At 38.7% G+C, this 15,691-nt stretch overlaps 1 protein-coding gene across 1 annotated transcript in view; it reads left to right on the forward strand.

The window, feature by feature from the left end:
* RNF216 (ring finger protein 216) overlaps positions 1-15,691 on the forward strand; it is a 189,310-nt gene that overhangs the window by 93,939 nt on the left and 79,680 nt on the right. The window contains exons 10-13 of the mRNA XM_079120168.1: positions 704-754; positions 1,527-1,664; positions 5,497-5,645; positions 6,150-6,228. Of these exons, the coding sequence (XP_078976294.1) occupies positions 704-754; positions 1,527-1,664; positions 5,497-5,645; positions 6,150-6,228 (417 nt within the window). The remainder of the gene's footprint in view (positions 1-703; positions 755-1,526; positions 1,665-5,496; positions 5,646-6,149; positions 6,229-15,691) is intronic.

The raw sequence follows: 15,691 nt of genomic DNA on the forward strand, positions 1-15,691 counted from the left end.
CAATCACATTATAGCAATACACAGATTTTCTTCTTTTTAAAACTGCCTTGGGGCTGGGGTTGTGGCTTAGTGGTTGAGCGCTTGCCTAGCATGCATGAGGCCCTGGGTTCAAACCTCAGCACCACATAAAAATAAAAAAAATGCAATGTGTCCACCTGCAACTAAAACAAAATTAAAAAAAAAAAAAAAAACTGCCTAGTACCCCATTGTCTGCAGTACCAGAGTTTATTCAATTTCCTGTTGTATGTTTAGAATTTTTTTAGCTTTTTGCTATTAAAATGTTACCACGGTAAATAAGTTTGTGCATACACCATTTCATATTTCTACCCGAGGGTATCTTTGGGCCAGATCCCTAAAAGTGGCATTGATGAATCTGTGCCAGGTTCCCTTCCATCATGGTTGTACTATTTTTCATTCTTATCAGTAATGTGCCAGAGTGCTTATTACCTTGTGGAATCACCAACAAAGTATGTCATACTTGGTTTTGCTTATGCTGTTCTTTGCTATTCACAAGTATTTTGTTTATCAATCTTTTCCATTAGTCACTCTGTGAATTTATTTTCAGGTAACTTTTAAACTATGTAACTGAAGAGATATCTATTAACATTAGATGTATTTTTTTGGAAGTAAATATTAAATGATTTGTCATCTGTACTAAATTTGTACCTGAACATATAAATTTTGTTTTGTTGTTGTTCCTTAGCATGAAGACTTTTTGCTTGCCCTACAGATGAATGAAGAACAATATCAGAAGGTATTTTGAAATCTCACCTAATTTATTCTGGGTATTCTTGTGTACTTTCTTTTTAATCATATTTCTTCAGCATGTTGAAGACAGGATTGTCCTGTATAACCTTCTGTTGATCTGCCAAGGTTGCAGTTTACCCACGTTACTTTCAGGTACATGAGCTAGTAATGTAGACATTTTACCAGCCTGAATCAGAATCAAAGGGAAGATAGTGATGGAGAAGTTCATATTATAGAGCATAACCAGGAATCCTCTACACAGACTCTTAAAGAAAAATGTAGACCTCAGATAACACTTAGAGTTGATAGTAAGGCCTTGGACCATGGATATGGACCGGTGATATCTGCCGCTTTACATAGTGGCCTTTTCTAGCAGAGCTAAGAATGGGCTGGTGGCTGGATCCTTCCTTGTAGTGAATAGAGAATTAGATCCTGGTATGTTACTTGACGTTGGTGCTTTAGTTAGCTTGTATTTTTAATTTTGAGAAAGTGTCTCACTAAGTTGCTTAGGGCCTCACTAAGTTGTTGAGGCTGGTCTCAAACTTGGGATCCTCCTGCCTCAGTCTCACCTGCTGAAAAACTCACCATCTTATCATGGCATCCTGACCTGGTTTTAGATGGCAGAAAACAACTCGTTGTGTCATGGCTCCGAGGAGTTGTTTTAAACCTCAGAATGTATGCTGAGGGTAGGGAGGCTTAAGGAGATAGGAAACAAATCCTCCCCTAGACTCAAGTGTGTGTGAGATGTGGGGCATTCACATGTGTCTCTGTGGCTATAGGACGGCCAACTAATTGAGTGCCGCTGCTGCTATGGGGAGTTTCCATTTGAGGAGCTGACACAGTGTGCTGATGCTCACTTGTTCTGCAAAGAATGTCTCATCAGATACGCCCAAGAAGCTGTCTTTGGATCTGGAAAGGTAAGAAATGCAGAACTGTGTGATACCCATACATAGGAAACAGTCACAGACTCAGACAACCATGCTAATAGACCAGGACCTTTTCTGGGGTGAGGTAGAATTCTGTCAGTGTGCTGATGTGTGCATAATTTGATTTGTGTGATTATACTGGTTCAAGACACAGCAGTCTTCAGCGAATTATAGGACTCTTTCATGCCCCATCACTCACCTTCCTCTTCACAGTCAGTGGGATGAACCAGAGGAAGACTGACCTATTTGAACATAAGAGAGAACATTAGTGGTTTTTATGCATGTTTTAAAGAATTTTATAGTTGGATTAAAATACATAGTTCTAATAACTTTTATACAATGTCATATTTCTGATTTTAGTTTCTCTTAACACCAGCATAAGGCAATATGGAAAGGAGTTTTATATTTTTTATACTACTGTGTTTATGGTGTCTTGTTCCAGTAGCAACAGAAAAACTAACACAGCCATTTAAAACATGGCCTTTTTACCATTCTGAGTCATAAAAGACACACCAGCATCATATGCTTCCTGATGCTACACTGAGAAATTGCCTTATGTGCCTAATATTATTCTACTCTTGAGACAAATTGAAATTGAGAAACATTCTACAAGATTATTGACCAGTAATTACTTTTCTTCAGAAGTACCAAGGTCATGAAAGACCAAGACATACTGAGACACTATGTCTGAAGATGTACAGGAAAAACAGACTGAACCTCAGGTTCTTCCACTGTACGCTTGCAGATCACTTTTGTGATCCTAAAATGGGTGGGAATTTCTCCTCACCAGCTGGCAAGCAAGCAGTCAGTTTGGTGGACACCAACTGGGTATTCTCTTAGGTCATTTGAATTCTCTCTACCTAGAGATAGTGTCAAGTCCCACAGTTTGAAGGTCTCAATTCCCAGTATCAAACACCAATTAAAAGTCCAGAACTTCTGACCAATGGGTGCAAATTGGGGTTCCCATCAACCATTCCTTAGGCTCAATTAATTCACTCAAGCCAGCTTGTAGAACTCAGGGAAGCATTTACTTACATTGACCAGTGTATTATTATAAAGGATCATTGTAAACAATACCAATGACCAGCCAGATAGAGGGATAGGATACATAGACAAGGTCCCAAGTATAGGACCTTCTGTCCCTGTGGAATTGGAATGTACCAACTTCCAGCATATAGTTGAGTTCTTGTTCACCTGCCTATGAGCCTCTATGTATCCAGCTGTTGAGAAGCCCTCCAAATCCTTTTCTTTGGGTTTTTATAAGACTTCATTTCTTCATTGCATAGACAGGAGTGAAGCATAGACAACCTTGTAGAAATGTGATGGGTAGAAAAATCATGCTCTAATATTAATAAACTAAGTAGGGAGACCCAGCAAGCCCTGGCTGCACAGGTTATTCCTGGCCTGTATGCAGTGTTCCTTCATTCCAAAAAAGGAGCAGGACTTATGATCTGAAATGGGGGTTTTATGATCTGCTATCAGAGGTCAGAGAATTTCTTTACAGCCATCTTTTCAAAGAAAGGTCCAGAAGGATTAAGAGTATATTTTTAGATTCTATGACCTGCCTTGAGAAAGAGAAATTATGGTTTCTCTGACCTGCCTTGGAGGTGAGGGGGATCAGGTGAACGGAGGGCAGATCAGGGAGAGAGGCTGCTTTCTAAAGGCTAACGTGCTCCAACATTGTAACAGAAGACTCTCTTTCACTTTTATTGCTCTGAAATTATTTCAAAGATGCTTCAGGAACCAAGGACAGAAGGCCAAATACCATATAGTTCTCGTCATTTAGAAAATAAAAGGGGTCATGAGAACCATGGATAAAAACCAGAATGTTATAGATCATAATATCACACTAACAGGTTGAAAGAGACAACACATGGCAACTAACTGCCATGTGGGATCCTAGACCAGAAAAGACATCAGTGGAAAACCTGATGAAGTGTAAATAAAGACTGTTGCTTAATTAGTAAGATCTTAACTGCTGTTAAATTCTGGTTGGTTGGTTGGTTGGTTTTTAATTTAATTTTTTTTTTTTTTTTATTTTTACAGACTGCATTTTGATTCATTGTACACAAATGGGATACAATTTTTCATTTCTATGATTGTACACAATGTAGAGTCCCACCATTCATGTAATCATACGTATACATAGAGTAACTTCTGGTTTTAACTATAATGTGTTTGTATACAACTTTAACTCAGGAAGTGGCTGAAGAGGATTCAGGAACTTTGTACTATTTTTGCAGCTTTTTTTTTTTTAAGTTTAACATTTGAAAACAAAAAAATTGTTTTTCAAAAAGCATGACTTTTGGAGTCTAGCAGAGAACATTGGACCTTGGGCCTCCCACTTATGGCTGCATAATCTTGAGCAAATTAGTTAAATTCTAAGCCTCATCTTTCTCTGTAGAACGGAGATAATGCAAAGGATTGCTGTGGACATAAGTGAGATCATGTTTTTAAAGAATGTATTTTCTGGGGCTGGGGTTGTGGCTCAGTGGTAGGAGTGCTTGCCTAGCATGTGTGAGGCACTGGGTTCAATTCTCAGCACCATATGTAAATAAATGAGTAAAATAAAGGTCTGTCAATATCTAAAAAAATATTCCAAAAAATGAAAACCATGGATTATCTGAACTAATGAATAAAAGGCATTTAGTGAAGTTCAATACTTTAAAAAAGAATATATTTTCTGACACATGGCAAATGCTTCATAGATTTTAGCTTTTTTAAAATTATTTATTTGTTTATTTATTTGGCACTGGGGATTAAACTCAAGGGCACATGACCACTGATCTACAACCCAAACACTTTTTCCTTTTTATTTTGAGACAAGGTACTTACTAAGTTGCTTAGGGCCTCACTAATTTGCTGAGACTAGCCTGAAATTTGTGATCCTCCTGCCTCAGACTTCTGTCACTGGGATTACAGGTGTGCACTGCCACAACTGGGAGCTGTATTTATTTTTATATGTCTGCTTTGGTGTCTCTCTTTCCTATTGGAAATACTTTTCAGATGGCTAGGCTTTTCTTTTATATTAAAGAGTTGTTTGGAAGCTGTTTGAGTAGTGAGGCTTATAGGCTGATGAATTTGACTCTAGGTGCCTGAATAGCCTGTTAGCATTTTGTGTTGTGAACCCCAAATAACACCCTTTTAGTTCTTTTTACTGGATTTGGGTGTGAATTCTGCCCAGCAGGTGCAATACCACCTTCCAGCATTCCAGAGCCGAATGGGAGGCAGGAGCTAGAGAATTCCCTGTTCAATATAAAGGCTTCACAAGTCCTGAGTTTAGGACACACCTCAGCTATGCCATCTTCTGTGACTAGTTTCTTTCTGTTGCATCTCTTCCTAAACCTTATTTCTCTGGGAGTTTCCTGGTTCCATCTAAAGGGGGTTGGCCAAAACATTTCCCCCAATTCTTATTTATTCCCGTCAGCTCCCACCCTTTCCCCACTGTTCTGCTCTGTCTTCCCAGTGGGGTTCTCCTGCTTTCCAGGATTCATAGAGGAAAACAGCTTACTTCTTTCCAGCATCTCCTCTTGAAATACTGATCTGAGACCTTCCTCCTTCTATCCACTAAGCCATACATCCTTCCTCCATCCACTTTCCATCTTCTTGGATTGTGATTTACACTGCTAGATGTACTTTGGTTTTTTTGTTTGTTTGTTTGTTTCATAGTATCTTTTTGGAAGGTGATTTCTCAGAGGAAAGGAGGCAGAGAGATCTTCATTCTGCCACTTCAGAATCTGTTCTTAACTACTGTTTGCCTCCCACTGAAAGATGTATTTAAATATTTTTCTGTTTTCTTTTTTCTTTTCTATTTACCTTGTAGTCAGAGCTCAGCTGCATGGAAGGCAGCTGCACATGTTCATTCCCAACCAGTGAACTAGAGAAGGTGCTTCCCCAGACCATCCTGTATAAATATTATGAGCGAAAAGCGGAAGAGGAAGTTGCTGCAGCCTATGCTGATGAGCTTGTCAGGTGAGATTTTAGTCAGCTCTTTCCCACATGTGCAGGCTGCCCTGAGCACTTCCATCAGGTAAAGAAAATTCTGTAACAAAGCTTTATCTTCCAGGTTTTCTGGCATTTCTTACACATAAGATAATTCAGTTTTATTAATGGAAAAAAGTCAATAGATCACTTTTCTAATCTACTTTCCTTGCTCTTTCATAATCTTCTGACCTGTAAGTATAGTCATTATGTCCTGGGTTGGAGAAAAAGGGCATATGCAAGGAATTCCTATAAAGGTTGGGATAGGTTTATTGAGTGACTGACATTGAGTTGGGACCTAGAAAGCCATTCTTTGTAATGGTTCTTATACCTTCCTGCTAAGAGCCATTATAAAGAGAGGTTCAATCCATGTTTTACTGAAAACTAAAGAATAAAAAAACAGTAGGGCCCTTCAGCTCAAAACTCCATCTTAGGGGAACAGTCACATGAAACCTAATCAGGTATTAATATTCCGAGTACTACTTTTGATTCCAGGTGCCCCTCCTGTAGCTTTCCTGCTTTGTTGGACAGTGATGTGAAGAGGTTCAGCTGTCCTAATCCTCGCTGCCGAAAGGTAGGGAAACAAATTTTTTTCCTACCCATATATTTGAATTTTGGTATTATGGACTACCCTAATGACCTGTATGTTATGCTGTATATATCTGCATGCTGATGCATGAGAGAAATTTGAGTGCTCACCTTTTCATAAAAGCAAGTAAAGATCAGTACTTTTTGAATGATGGTTGGTATGTTTACAAAGAAGGGGTCACTTGTGGAATTCTAGTTACATAGCTCTGGATCCTTGTTTTATGTCATCAGATGCTGTGATATAAACTGTGAAGATCTGGATTTTTTTCTTCTGTGTCATGATTTTTCTTGCCCTTTTCCCTGCTTCTGCTCAACTTGCCACCCCCATCCCCACCCCCATGTCACCCAAACACACATACCTTCTGCCATTTTCAAAGTCCAGGAGACTCTTTGATGAAAGAAGTAGTCATGATGGTGACATCTCTGTCATGTCTGGTAGGTTTTTCACGTGACTGTTCTCCTCATACAAATTAACTATATCATGTAAGACCAGAGCTATCTAGTCACCTTACTGCTATAAATCTTTTTTTCTCTAACTCAGCTCCTATTCTTTGAACTAAGAATGTCTTGAAACTTATAAACTATTTGTAAGCCACTTAAAAGTTTTTAGTGAATATTAGTCATCCACATAGACAAATGTATTCTAACCATTTTTTATCTAAAACCACATGATTAGAGTTAAACATTGCATTATCTTGACGAGAGTAAAGAAATTGAAGTAGAGATTGGAGAAGGAAGAAGAAATGAAACTAATGGACTACTTTTATTCCTTTTGTTTTCAACATTAATATTTCTATGTAAAACCTGTTTTTGTTCTTACAGCTGATGTGATCATTTCATAATTTGTTCCCACCCCAGTTTGTTGTATAATAATTGTACTAATAGTCTCTGGAATCCTGGAACTAAGAAAGCATGGTAACTGACTGCCCTTTTGTGAATCTAGTGTGCCAGGCACTGGAAGCTTCCCCTGAGCAGGGGAAACATAGCCAAAGGAAGGAAAGGGTAAGAGGTGGAGTGAAAATGGAGGAATGTTCTAGGCCCCAAGAAGCAGCAACAGTTTGGACATTGATTAATATCAGAAATATAAAGGAAGCTCAGGAGTTGGGTGGGAGCAAGGCCATGCAGGACCTTGAGCATCATTCTAAGACTGGGGTGGTTCTCAAATATCAGGAGGATCTGTTTGATTGTTGAGAAGTCCAGGTAAGAAGTATCAATCTCTGCCATCTCCTCCTGAGATGAATTGCTTAAAAGAGCTAGGAACTGGGAGCTATGTTCCTTTGTGTTATTCCATAAAGTAAAATGGACCAATGAAAGTACTAATATACAATTTGGAAGACTAAAGAGGAGGAGGCCATTATTCTCCAAAGATATTTAGAAACAGCCTGAAAGCACACATGAATCTGAAACAGCAGCCAGTATGTTTGGACCATCAACTTGAGATGTTAGTGGGAGCTTCCAAACAGCTCTTAAGATCTCAGACAGGAACACCAAATATTCTGCTTTTGTGCTTTCTTTCTCTCTCTGCATTGCACTTCCACTGCAAAATGAACAGTAGGAAATTTCTTACTCCCTGCTTCTCCCTGGAGAGGGGAAGAATTAAAGCATAAGTTCAGTGTGCTGATTTTCCAGGAGTCTGCCCAAGACAGTTTTTTTGTCTCACCAAAGTCAGTGCTAATGGGATTTGGCATAGGCTCAGTGACCTGGAGGCCATCGAGAGCAGAGAATGCTGAGCAGCTTGTGCTGCTCCAGAGGACCTGTGAAATAGTAGACAGAGCCCAGTGTACTGTGGAGATTTCTCTCCCTGGGTGATAGAAAAAGAAAAGAGAAGAATAGATCATGTGTCTGGAGTGCTGGTTTTTCCAGTGACTGCTTAAGAGAATGGTTTCTGGCTTGCCCAACTCAAAGTGCCAACAGAACTCAACATACTCTAGATGCCTGGGAGCTGCTGAGACCCAAAAAAGAGCTGGGTGACTTAAAAGAGCTCCTTCAGTACCTCAAACCAAACATTAGATAGAGCAAGAGTTTACATATTCCTGGTTAGGGGGAGAGTGAGAAAACAAACCTAGAACCTCATTAATTAGCTATTTATATGTACTAATTCAAGATAGTGCATCCACAGAAAAAGGTTTGAGAGACCCCCAGAATCAACCATGGTCTTAAGTGTATGTCTTTCCTTTTATAAAGTCAGTTTATAAAGACTGGGAGAGGTGGCTGTTTTTCCAAATGTGCAGATCGAAAAACAAAAGTAGTAAGACTGACCCACAAAAAAAGAGAAACATGGCCCAAAGAAACAAAATAAAATTTCAGAAACTGGCCTCAAAGAAAATGATGTGTATGAATTACCTGACCAAAAAAACTTTCAAAATTACATAAAGATAGCAAGGTCAAGAAAAGTGTTGTATGAACAAAATGAGAATATCAACAAAGAGACAAAATATGAAAAAGAAGCAGACTTTGAAGAAGCAGAATAAGAAACCCAAATTGAAGAACCCACTAGAAGAATTCAGCAACAGATTTGATTAAGTAAAAGGAAGAATCAACAAACTTGAAGACAGGTCATTAGAAATTACCCAGGACAAGGAACAAAAAGAAAAAGAATGAAGAGTAAAGAAGACCTAAGGGACTTATGGGTTATCATCAGGCAGACCTTTACATACATATCTCAGGAATATCAGAAGGAAAAGGGGGTGTAGAAAGCTTATTTGAAGAAATACTGGTCATAACCTCCCTTCCCAAATCTGGGAAAGGAAATGGACATTCAGATTTAAGAAGCCAAACAGGCCCCAACTAAGATGACCCCAAAGAAAACCACACCAAGAAACATAATCAAATTGTCAAAAGCCAGAATCCAGAGTTTTGAAAACAGGAAGAGAAAAACAATTTGTCACTTACAAAGGAGTTTCTATAAAATTATCTGAATTTCTTACAGACCAAAAGGAAGTCAGATGTTTTTTTCAAAGTGCTGACAGAAAAAAATTGCAAGTCAAGAATATTACATTTGACAAAATTTCAAAAATGAAGGAGAGGAACTGGAGTTGTAACTTAGTGGTAGAGCGCTTGCCTAGCACATGTGGGGCCCTGGATTCAGTGCTCAGTACCACATAAAAATAAATAAGGGCATTGTGTCCATATATAACTAAAAAAAAATTTTTTTAAAAGAGAGAAAAATTAATACAATCCCAGATAAACTGAGAGAATTCATCATCATAGACCTGCCTTAATAAGAAATGCTAGAATTCTTTAGTTTGAAAAGATAAAAAATAGTGATATGAAAGCATATTAAATTATAAAGTTCATTGACAAATAAAGTCCTTGATAGGATTTTTAAAAATTTTTTTAGTTTTATATGGACACAATGCCTTTACTTTATTTATCTTTATGTGGTGCTGAGGATTGTACCCAGTGCCTCACACATTGTAGGTAAGTGCTGTACCACTGAGCTACAACTTCAGAACCAGGATTTTTTGACATTATAGTAGTGTGAAAATAACTCTTTCAGTAGAAACCATACTTTGAATTTTGAATTTTTTCCAAGCTAGCAATATGTGGTATAATACTCTTAAGTCTTCTTCTACAATGCTGGGAATTGAACCCAGGGCCTTGTGCATGTTAGACAAGCGCTTCACCACTTAGTTACACTCCCAGCCCCTGGTTACAATACTCTTGTGATATGAGCAATAGTACCAGTGAGCTACAGCTCCCAGTCAACCACACCCAGCAAGGGTAAACATTCTACCATGTTCTGTGTTGTTAGCTTTGATGCTCAGTAGGTATATTAAATACATTTTCAACTTACAATGAGAGCATTAGGCTATAATCCCATCGTAAGTTGAGGAACATCTGTATAGACATACAGAATTCTGCAATATGTATAATCATACATAAATCACTAACTCTGGTATAGAGTTTAAAATACATAAAATAGTATTTAGATCTACAACACAAAAAAATTGTCAATTGTGATAAATAATAATGTGGAGAGATTTTTTAAAATGGAGTGTATACAATTAAAGTTGTTGACTAGCTTAAAAGATTATTATAAATCCAAGATGTTTTACATAAGCTCCATGGTAACCACAAAGAAAACATCAATCGAGAATATACACAAAAGAAAATGAGAGGAAGCAAAGCATATCACTACCAAAAAAAAAATCAACAAGACATTAAAAAAAAGAGAGAAAAGAAAAGAAAAGAGGGACAAAGCTGCAAGACTGAAAACAACAAAATAACTTGCCTGTCAGTAATGCTTTTAGTATAAATGGACTAAACTCTCCAATCAAATGACAGAGTGGTGGAATAGATTTTTTAAAAAAAGATAAAACTGTATGCTTTCTGCAGAAGACTTCTGTTAGATATGTGGACACATATAGACCAAAAGTGAAAAAAATAGAAAAAGGTATTTCAACCAAAAAAGATCAGGGGTAGCCATAATTATGCAAAACCAGACAGAAGTCAAAAATTGTCACAAGAGACAAAGAAGGACATTGTAGCCTGACATAAAGGGTTGGTTAACCAGGAAGACGATTATAAATATACAGTTAGCAATTCATATCAATGGATTCCACATCCATGTATTTAACCAACCACAGATGGGAAATACTTGGGAATACAGTTGCTTCTCTACTCCCCTAGTGCTGGGGGTCAAACCCAGGGTCTTGCACATGGAGGGCAAGTACTCTACCACTGAGCTACATCCCATCTCCATCCCTGACCTGACCTTATATGTAGAAAACTTTAAAATTTCCATAAAATTACTATTAGAACTAATGAATTCAACAAAGGAACAGTATATAAAACCAACATAATAGAAATCTATTGTGTTTCTGTATACTAACAGTAAACAAGAAAGGAATTTAAGAAAACAGTCCCATTTATAGCAGCATTAAAAAAAATAAAAAAATAAAAAAATAAATTTAACCAAGAGGGGGAAAAAGACTTATACACTGAAAACTACAAGATATTGCTGAAAGTAATCCTGTGTTCTTGAATTGGTAGGCTTAATATTAAGATGTTCAAACTACCCAAACCATATACAGAGTCAGTGTAGTCCTTATCAGAACCCCCTGGCATTTGTGTAGAAAATGGGGGGGTGGGGACCCTAAAATTCATTTGGAATTACAAGCAAAACAATCTTGAGAAAGAACAGGTGGAGACTTTGCACTTCTGATTTCAAAGCTTGCTACAAAGCTTCAGTGATTGAAATAGTATGGTATTTGCCTAAAGAAAGATGTATAGACAAATGAAACATAATAGAAAACTCAGAAAATCAATCCACACATTAATATGGTCAGCTAATCTTTGACAAGAGTGCCCATACATACAATATGGAAAAGGTAGTCTCATCAATTAGTGGTGCTGGGAAAACAGGATATCCACTTGCAAAAGAATGAAATTGGACCTTATCACTCACTATTCACAAAAGTCAACTCAAAATGGACTAAAGATTTAAATGCAAGACCTAAAACGACAAAATTAGAAAAAAATGGGGAAACTTTTATCACATTGGTCTTGGCACTGATTTCTTAGTTATGACACTAAAAAGAAGCAAATGCAAAAACAGACAAATGAGACTATATCAAACTAAATGACTTCTGTGTGCAGCAAAGGGAACAGAGGGCAAACACACCATCCCTAGGGAACAATTAAAATCCTTTGAGATCAGTAGATATGCTCTATTCATTGCAGCATCATTCGTAATTGCCATAAGACAGAAATAAATGTCTGTTGACAGATGAATGGTTAAAAATGTGGCATATATGCATAATACGATATTATTCAGTCTCAATAAAGGAAATCCTGTCATATCGTACAACGCAAGTGAGTCTTGAGTATGTTGTGCTAAAGGAAATTAGCCAGTCGCAAAAGGGCAAATATTGCCTGGTTCCATTCTGTACAGTATCTAAAGCAGAAAGCAGAATAGTGACCGCCAACCGCTGGAAGTAAGGGAAATGAAGAGTTCCCATGCTTTGGACAGTTTCATTCAGACACGATGAAAAAGCCCTAGACATCTTCTGTACGAGCCTTTTGTTTCTAGTTAAGAGTACTTTACTCTTAAAAGTTTGTTCATAGGGTAGGGTATGTGGTATGTTTTTTATCATAATCTTTTGAAAAAAGGTAACATATGGTCCACTGTTCCCCCTGCTAAGGTGGATGTGCACCATGAGCAAGAATTGTTTCTATTTAGTATTACTGAGGTTTGACTTTGTCCCAGCAGCATAATCTAGCACATCCCAAAAGATACAGATCCTGAGGACCAGAACTGGCTATGGGGTTTAAGAAGAGGAGCAGACTTGGTGGGATCACAAACATAGGTTGTGAGGTGGTGACAGGCTGAATGAGGTTGGGATAAGATCCAGGTGACTAATTCCTCTGCTTTGGGCCGCCACATAGATGACGGTACTGTTCACAAAACTGCATTTAGATTCAAAAGAATTTCAGGAGCAAAGAAATTTTAGTTTTGTTTTGGACATGTTCGAGATTTCAGAGTGGAGCTCTCCAGTCTGTTTTTTCCCCCCAATACCTGGCACAAAATAGGTGCTCAGTGAATATTTGCCAAGTGATTAGACAACCATGGTCTGGAGACACCTAGGCTGGAGGGAGAGCTTGGAGTCTGTAGGCAGAAATAGCGAAAGGAGGAAAGAGCAGATTACAAGAGTCCAGAAGGAGGAAAAAAAAAAAAAAAGATTTTAAATAATAATAATAAGGCTGATTTTTTTTTTTTTTTGGACCGTCCAAAATTCTACTGTTGTCACTTTTACCTTTGGGGATTTTTTGTTTGTTCTGTTTTTGGCAGGGTGATACCAGGATTGAAGTCAGGCACTCAACAACCACTGAGCCACATCCCCAGCCCTATTTTGTATTTTATTTAGAGACAGGATCTCAATGAGTTGCTTAGCACCTCATTTTTGCTGAGGCTGGCTTTGAACTTGAGATCCTCCTGCCTCAGCCTCCTGAGTTGCTGGGATTACAGGCATGCACCACCGCACCTGGCTTATCTTTAGTGATAATTATTATTATTTTTTTTTTTTGTGGTGCTGGGGATTTGAACCCAAGGCCTTGTGCTTGCAAGGTGAGCACTCTACCACTGAGCTATATCCCCAGCCCCAATGATTTTTTTTTTTAATATAATTATAACAAAGGAGGAGAACTATTAAAAAAAAAAAATAGCACAGACTGGTGATTGCTGCCTTGGGAATGTTGGGTCATGGTGCCTAAGTTCACTCAGTGTGTCCTTCATTTCCTTTATTCTGGACTTTTTCCTGGGGATGAACCCAGGAGTGCTTTACCACTGAACTGCATCCTCACTCAGTCCTTTTTACTTTTTATCTTGAGACAGAGTTGCTAAGTTGCTGAGACTGGCCTCAAACTTACAATCCTCCTACCTTAACCTCCTGAGTTGCTGGGTTTACAGGTGTGCAGCATCAACTATGCACAATATCTTATGCCTATTTTAGCAGTGTTTGCAGTGAAGAGAGTGCATCACAAGGCATTATAGATTATAGGACTTGGTGTTTAAAAACTTGACTTGGACCTGTGAGTAGCATTTACTTTCTAGGCTCCCTTTCTCCTGTTAGTGTGAGGCTGTGTGGAAAATAGAAACTAGGGTCCGGAGAAGTAACCAACCCACACTCTCCTCCTCTGTGAACTGTGGAGTGAGTTGCCACTAGGTGGCACTGATGCTCCACGAGGAAAGGGGTCTCTCCCCTCTGGGTGTTTCAGAAGTAGTGTGTCAGCACAACTGTCCAAGCAGAATTGACAGAATTCTTTTGGGCTTAGTGTTAAAGCAAACCACTACATGCTTTCAGAATTTAACATCAAAGATGGTAGTGTCACTAGGGTGTCTGTTTTTTCCTTTTTACTTGTATAGATTCTTGGTATGACACTCCTTTTTTAGCAAGATGGCTAAACAAACTGTTAATTCTTGAGGATTCTGCATGTTTAAGAATTGGACTACTAGCTAATTTTGGCCCATTTAAGACTGATGGCATCTGCTTTCTCATTGTAGTGTCTTTGCCAGTAATTTAAACTCCAGTTGAATTTCCAGGATCTTGTCCCTCTGAGATGAAGTGTTTATATTAATGCATTATCTGGAGGAGAGCTCGATGCCTGGAATCCCTGAAGAATCAGACACTTTATATCTGATGAAATGGAAAGGCTGTATTTCTTTGATACAGTGGAATGCTTTCTAAGCCCTCTGCTCCCTTGGGTGTTCTCAGATAAAGCATTCATCAGTTTGTTTTCGGCATGCCGCCTTTAGGAATGAATTGGATATATTGGATATGGGAAGAAGAATGGTAGATTTGAGAGATTTTGAAGAGGAGATTTGAAAGTGATGCTTCTGGAATATTTATTCTTAGGGTGAGACATTTCCCTGTTGAATCTCTTTCTACCTTCATAGAGCAATAACTTTGCTCTGTAAACTCAGCAGTAAGTAGAACTTTCTGGAAAGATAGTCGTGAATTAGAAGTTTAGGAATACTCAGGAAGTAAGTGCTAAGGGAGAAAGACCATAAGATGATGAGAGTTTAATCAGGATAACTGAGGAACATCTGGTTTAGAATCTTTTAGTGGAAACTGAGGATGTGAATGTGGTTGTGTGGTCACCCATCTTTTCTCAAGATCACTTGTGTTTGTTTTATTTGTCCTTTCCACCTACTTACTCTCCTACTTGCTCATTTTTTTCTAACCTTTCTAGGTCCAGTCTGTCCTCTAGCATTCAGTGTTAATAACTTTACCAAAATTCACATCTGTAACTAGACAGTTTGTTGCTTAAAAAAAAAAAAAAAAAAAAATAGGCATCTGCAGCCGCCTGCAGTAGCTGAGTGACTGTGTGAAGAGAATGTAAATGAGTCTGGACCAGCTGGCAGTGCCAGGGCAGCTCCAGCTGTGATGGTGGACGGTTGGCACTTATTAGCCTCACCCTAATGGGGTCCCAGTCTGTCAGCTGATTCCTGGGCTGAGCCAGACCTTCACATTAGAGATGAATGAAGCTTGGTCCTCTTGTTCCTACTATCAGAGAGGACCTTTATCCAGGAAGTAACGTTGACAAGAACAAGAACTAAACGTCTGGATGACACGAAGAGTGCTAAGCCTGCAGATGAGGGCTCATTTACTGGAGTGGAAGTCCATGCTGCAAGATTCAAGTTAGAAAAGGAGGGTGGGGTGGGAATCTCTCATCATGGAGTGTGGCCCGCCCTAGTCCTCAAAAGGTGGCCCCTTCCTTGGTTCCCAGAGAGACCCACTGGAAAGCTACAGATTCAGAACTCAGTGATGTACCAACAGCAGGACCCTTATGGAGGATCCCTGAGCCTTGACTCACACTCATTCCCACAGAGACCATTGAAAATCCTTGAGCTTGATAGATGATACAGATGGTGGAACCAAGAACCCAAATGGAAGCCTCCTTACCCCCGATAGCCCCAGAATGGATCGATCCCAGGCCACCATCCG

Source organism: Sciurus vulgaris, assembly GCF_902686455.1.
Source record: "Sciurus vulgaris genome assembly, chromosome: 18".
Classification (NCBI taxonomy): Eukaryota; Metazoa; Chordata; class Mammalia; order Rodentia; family Sciuridae; genus Sciurus; species Sciurus vulgaris.